The 6000-nt window shown below is 49.5% G+C and overlaps 1 protein-coding gene across 1 annotated transcript in view; it reads right to left on the minus strand.

Moving 5' to 3' along the window:
- The window catches only part of ZNRF3 (zinc and ring finger 3), a 151064-nt gene extending 150088 nt beyond the window's left edge, over window positions 1-976 (minus strand). Inside the window, exon 1 of the mRNA XM_069497131.1 lies at window positions 677-976. Coding sequence (XP_069353232.1) covers window positions 677-976 — 300 coding nt within the window. The remainder of the gene's footprint in view (window positions 1-676) is intronic.
- Window positions 977-6000: the final 5024 nt, after the last annotated feature.

Raw genomic sequence — 6000 nt, forward strand, 5'->3', positions numbered from 1 at the left:
TTGGCCGAGAGGCTGGCGGGCAGTCATCCTCCCACCCTCTGCAATGTGAGGCACGCAGCGAAGGCTGCCTTCCACAGCCACCCCAGGGCACCCTCGATCCCCACTCCTCGACCAGCCCCATCAGTTCCCCTGCCTGCGGCTGCTAGTCCAGAGCCCTGCAGGTGGGCCAGTGGTGTCCAGGTGAGGCGGGGGCGGCAGGTTCCAGGGAAGAACCTGATGTTATGCAGCCCCTCAGACAAATCTGGCCGCACCCAAAAAGAACATGCATGGGTGGAAAGCAAAGCCTGCAACCTGAAACAAGCCACCCCATCCTTCATCACTTGTCTTTCCAAAGTTGGCATTCAACAGGTAGTTCCCGGGACTTCCACCTGAGGCAGACCGAAATACCCAGCCGGCTCAAGCGGGTCGCCGCAGCGTGGGTGCTGGGCCCGGGGTCCCCATCCCGCCTCCTGGACCCACGGGAGGTCGAGCCCCCACGTGCGCTCGCCCCCGCTGAGGCGCCCCGGAGGCCGCGTCCCGCCCGCCCGCCCGCCCGCCGGGGAGGGATGCCGCCGGCCTCCCAGCCGCCCCTCCCGCCCGCCCGCCAGTCAGCCAGCCCGCGGCGGGGTCGGCGGGCGCAGCCCCCGGAGCCATCTTGTGGCGGCGGCGGCGCGGGGCCCGGGCGGAGGGCAGCTACCTGCACGATCTCGCCCTCGGCACTGAGCGTGGCCCCAGCCCGCGAGAAGCGGCCCGTGAGGCCGGTGGTGTAGGTGGTGTAGTCGCCGCTCGGACTTGACTCGAACAGCACCACCTCCACGAACGCCGTCTCCTTGGCCCGCGCCGCGCCGGGCCCCGCGGCCGCCAGCAGCAGCCCGAGCAGCAGCGGCAGCGGCGGTGGCGGCGGCAGGCGGCGGCCGCGGGGACCGCGGGGGCGGCGGCGGAGGCGGCGGCGGCGGCGGCCCGGGGCCCCTGGGCGCCCGCCCGAGCGCGGCCTCATGGTCCTGCGGCGGGAGGGCGCGGAGGGCGGGCGCGGCCGGGCATAGTCGCGGGCCGGCGGAGGACCGAGCGCGGGCGGACGCCTCACAGCCCCATCGCGGCGGCGGCGGCTTTGTGGGTCGCAGGCTCAGCTCGGCTCCCCGGGCCGTCGCGCCGCGGCCCTTTCATCTGCTCCACGTGAGGGGTTATCCCCGCCCCGGCAGCGTCGTGACCCGCTCTCCCCTCCCTCCCTGCGCTTGGCCGCAGCCGCGGTGGGGAGTAGGAAGGCGGGGCGGGCGCGCCTGCGGCGGGAGGCGGGGCCCGGCGGCGGGACACGCCCCGTCCACGCCCCGCCCCGGCCCCGTCTGCGCTCCTCCCCTTCATCATCGCTCCGCCCCATCGCCCCAGCTCCTCCCGCCGTCTGCATTCCACCCCTCCGTCCTCGCTCCGCCCCAGCCCGCGGTCTTGCTCCACCCCTTCATCCTCGCCCCGCCCCTCCCGCCGGCTTGCTCCACCCCTTCAGCCTCGCCCCGCCCCCCGCCGTCGTCTCTACTCCGCCCCTTCGCCCTTGCTCCGCCCCCTCTGCTGAGCTCCGCCCTCGCCGGCAGACATTTCTGCTTGCGGTTGCTGGAGTTCGGCGGGAATGGGGACTGCAACCTGCTTCTGGGTGATGCACGTCCTCTCTGGTGGCCTCACGCGTCCTGGTCCGGTGCAGGAATTAGGGCCATTCAGGCTTGGAAAGCCTTGTCCTTCCCGGCTCCCCCGCCCCAATTCACAGTTCATAGGAAGCTTGGGTGCCCGCTCAGGGCCCTTCATCCCTACCCCCACCTCCAGGATCAAACAGGAAAGGCCCAGCGGTCAGCGGCCATTTGCACCTTGGCCATGCTGGGATGGGTCAAGTTCTTGCAGAGGTGTCGCTTAGGCAGCTACTCTCAACTGGAAGAGCAAGGGAAAACCTTGAGGAAGTCATTTGGATTCTGATGGAGTGCATCTTTCTGCAGCCCCAGAGACTAATTCAAGCAGCACCCCTCAAAAGAAGTTCTGAAACTTTGAGTCTGGCCATGTGCAAAAGGCTGGAGGAGTCCAACACCATCACCCTCTGTATACAGACTGATGGTTGCTAAATTCACATATCTAAGACACTTGCTCAAGGGCCCAGGGGTTCCAGTCACCCAGAAAATAAACTTTGAATTCCCTACCCCTTTTTGAAACATGCCTTTTCCTCCCTCATCTAGTTCTCTGAGAATTGAACCCTTCCTTCGAAAGCTGAATTCAATTCCCACTTACTTTGTGGAGCCTTCCTTCCCTGACCAGAGGGCTTCGTTCAGATATTTGCAAATATTTGGTTAGTATAACCTGCTTCTACTTGCTACCACACCCAAAATATTAAAAAGAAAAGAAAAAAATGAAAAGAAGACTCATTGAAAATTTTCTTGAGTAAATGACCTACCAAGGTTACATTCTAAAGTAGAAAAAAAATATTTTCAGCAAGTGGAATAGAAAATACACTTGGAGAAAAATTCACAGATCTGTGTTACAGGGTTTGGACCACCCAGAGTTCAGGAAGGAGTCACTAGTGGGAAAGCAGGGCTCTGGGGGGGGGGGGGGGGGTTGGCTTTCTAGTTTCTCCAAAACCAAGTTCAGCCAGTGCTGACTGCTACTGGGCACCATCAGTCCTTGGGAGCAGGGTAATCACTACAACCTGTGTATGACACTTTGCAGTTCAAGGTCACCATCAACTGATAAATGGCTAAACAAACAAGGTCTATCCATACAATGGGGTATTATTTTTCAAGAAATGAAATAGTGAGACATGCTACAACATGGATGAACCTTGAAAATATTATGCTCAGTGAAAGAAACCAAACCCCAAAGCCCACATATTATATGATCCCATTTATATGAAATGCCAAGAATAGACAAATCTAGAGAAACAGAAAGTAGATTGGTGGTTGCCAGGGGGTGGGAGGGAGGCAGGAATGGGTTTCTTTGGAAGGTGATGAAAATATTCTGGAATTAGATAATGGTGATGATCATACAACTTTGTAAATATACTAAAAACCACTAAATTGTACACTTTTAACGGGTGAATTTTATGGTATGTGAATTATATCTTAATACAGCTGTAGAAAAAATTCAATCTTCAGTGGTATTTTCATGTAAACACACACATAGGATACTGTGTAAGGATATCCTCCACTTTTTGAATTCTTAGCTCAAATCTCACATCTTCAACAGGACAACCCTGACTATTCCATTTAAAACTGCAATGTGCCCCCCATCCCCTAGTCCCAACCTCCCTTGGCCTGCCCTCCCCTACCCCTGTGACATTTATCACCTTCTAACATGCTAAATAATTAGCTTATTTATTTTTGTCTGTCCTCCATGCCCCACATACATACATGCTAGAGAACAAGTTCTATAATGGTAGAGATTTTTGTCTTGTTCTCTGAGTTAGGCCGAGGCTGCCTGGCCCAGAGTAGGCACTCAATAAATATTTGTTGCACGAGTTAATGACTAAATGAATGAGTGATAAGCTCATCAACATGTATCCCTCCCATTTTGGAGACATTTGGGGCAACTTGTTAGCAGCTGCTTGGAAGCACCAGGCTTCGTGAGACCAAAATAAATTCTGAGTGTGGAGAAGAACAACAGTCCTTTCCTCAAGAACTCCAATGAAAACCCAGACAAGGATCAGAAGAGAAACTGGTTTTGATTTTTACAACTCTGCTTAAAAGAAAGATGTGGTTAATAAGACATAGGCCAGTAACACAGAGGTAACATGATTCATCTCTTTGTGTCGAGAAGCTGTTTAGAAAGGAGGTATTTACTGAGTAATGAAGTTTCACCAAAATCTGGCAGGCAGTAAGGGGAGATAAAAAATAATTTCAAATAAGAGATAAGACCAGTCAGCTAAGGCAAGGACAGGATCAGCAAGCTGGATCAAATGCTAGAAATGATGCGCATTCATTATCTGGTGTGGCACATCCCTCGTAGATCATCAGGGTGTAACTTACTCCTTTCTCTACTTATCAGACACAGCTCAGATGAAAATAACTGAGAACAGGTGCATCAGCATTGGTTAAAGCTGCCAGACCTTTGGCAAATGTCACTGACTTAGGCCAAAAACCACACAAAACTTCAGGAAATTTTCTGCCATCAAAGTCCCATTTACATGACCAAATAGAGAAGTTCCAGGATTTCAAATTCATAAATATATGCTTTAGTGCCTAAAGAGACTGTATAAAACCAGGTGTGGCTATGCAATGCAGTATTGGTTTTAATAATAAAAAGCAGGAAACAACCTAAGTGTCCATCAACAGGGCATTAGTTCAATAAATTATGGTACATCTATTCAATATATAATGGAACAGATATTAAATAGCCATTAAAAAGAATGAAGAAACTCTATGAACGTATATGGAACAATCTCTAATATATACTGCTAAGTTTAAAAAGGTAGGCATATGATATGCTACAATGGAAGGGGGTAGGATGGGGACACAACAAATACATGAAGGTTTGCAAACATTAACTATGTATGGAAAAAAACATTAAAAACAAATAAATAATTGTCTCTGGAGAGGCATCTGGGTAACTGGGAGGCCAGGAATAGAGGGAGACCTACTTCTCCCCGTACAGCTGGCACTCCGTATCTGTGGGCTCCGTATTCATGGATTCAACCAACCACTAATCAAAAATGTCCAGGAAAAAAAATGGATAGTTGAGTTTATACTGAACACGTATAGACTTTTTTCTTGTCATTATTCCCTAAACAATACAGCAAAACAAACTATTTACATGGCATTTACAGTGTATTTGGTATTATAAGTAATCTAGAGATGATTTCATGTATACAGGAGGATGTGTGTAGGTTATATGCAAATATGACACCATTTTATAGGGGACTTGGGCATCCATGGATTTTGGTATCTGCAGACGGCCCTGGAACCAATCCCCCACAGATACCGAGGGACAACTGAATATTCTTTGTACTTATCAAATTTTGCTCCATGTGCATATATTACATGTTCAAAAGTAATAAAAGATATAATAAGACTAACATGCTAAATCAATAGATAACATTCATTTTCTATGTGCAAACATTCATTCAATGAACCTTATTGAACAGTTACTGTGGGCCACTGGAATATATAATAAAAAAGGACTGGCCTGTAGTTACGGAAGATGTCATCATAGGGGAAACTGGGTGATGGGCACACACCGCTCAGTCCAATGTTTGCAACTTCTAATTATCTAATAATAAAAATTAAACTTAAAAGATGGATCAGCCAGTCCCCGTATTCAAGTAGTTTCCTTCCTTTTTATCTTCCTTGCTTCCTTTCTTCATTTCCTCCTTCTGTCTGGAAAGATTTATTACTATACAGGACGGATAAAGAAATCAATAAAAGATTTCAATAAAATATAAGTACACATTAACTATTTTACAAAATAATTTTAAGACTTTGAATATCTTCTTGCTTCTGTAAGGTGATTCAAATTTAAGAAATGCTAGCATTCTTCCACAGCATTTATATCTATTTCTGGAAACTTTCATTTATTGTATTTAAACATCATATAATTCTCTTGAAAGGTACAATAGACATGATACAGACAAGTAGCGGCAGTTCTTTCAGAACTCTTAGAAGTATCTCTTCGGCCTTTGAAGTATACCATCAATGTATGTCTGCGTTGAGCCTTGAGGCAGAAAGCCAATCTAGGCCCCAGCTCATCAGTAGTTTAAACCTTGCTTCAACCTGTCCCTGATTTGCAATGGCCACCCAACCAGGAGTCATAAACTCAAACAGTGCTCCAGGGGCCAGGCAGGGAATGTAACTGAATGAAGCAGGCCAGCTGTAAGCAAAAGTAATCAGCAAATAAGATGGTAAATGGCAAGGGGGCTTCAAATGGGAACACCCTTGGGAGTGGTGGCCTGAGGAATGCATGGTGAGACCAGAGGCCCACTCCAGCACGTTGTTGCTATGCGGAATGTGGACCTAGGATTCACAGATCTTGTGATTTTTTCAAAAAAAGCAAAAGTCCAGA

Source organism: Eulemur rufifrons, chromosome 21 (assembly GCF_041146395.1).
Source record: "Eulemur rufifrons isolate Redbay chromosome 21, OSU_ERuf_1, whole genome shotgun sequence".
Classification (NCBI taxonomy): domain Eukaryota; kingdom Metazoa; phylum Chordata; class Mammalia; order Primates; family Lemuridae; genus Eulemur; species Eulemur rufifrons.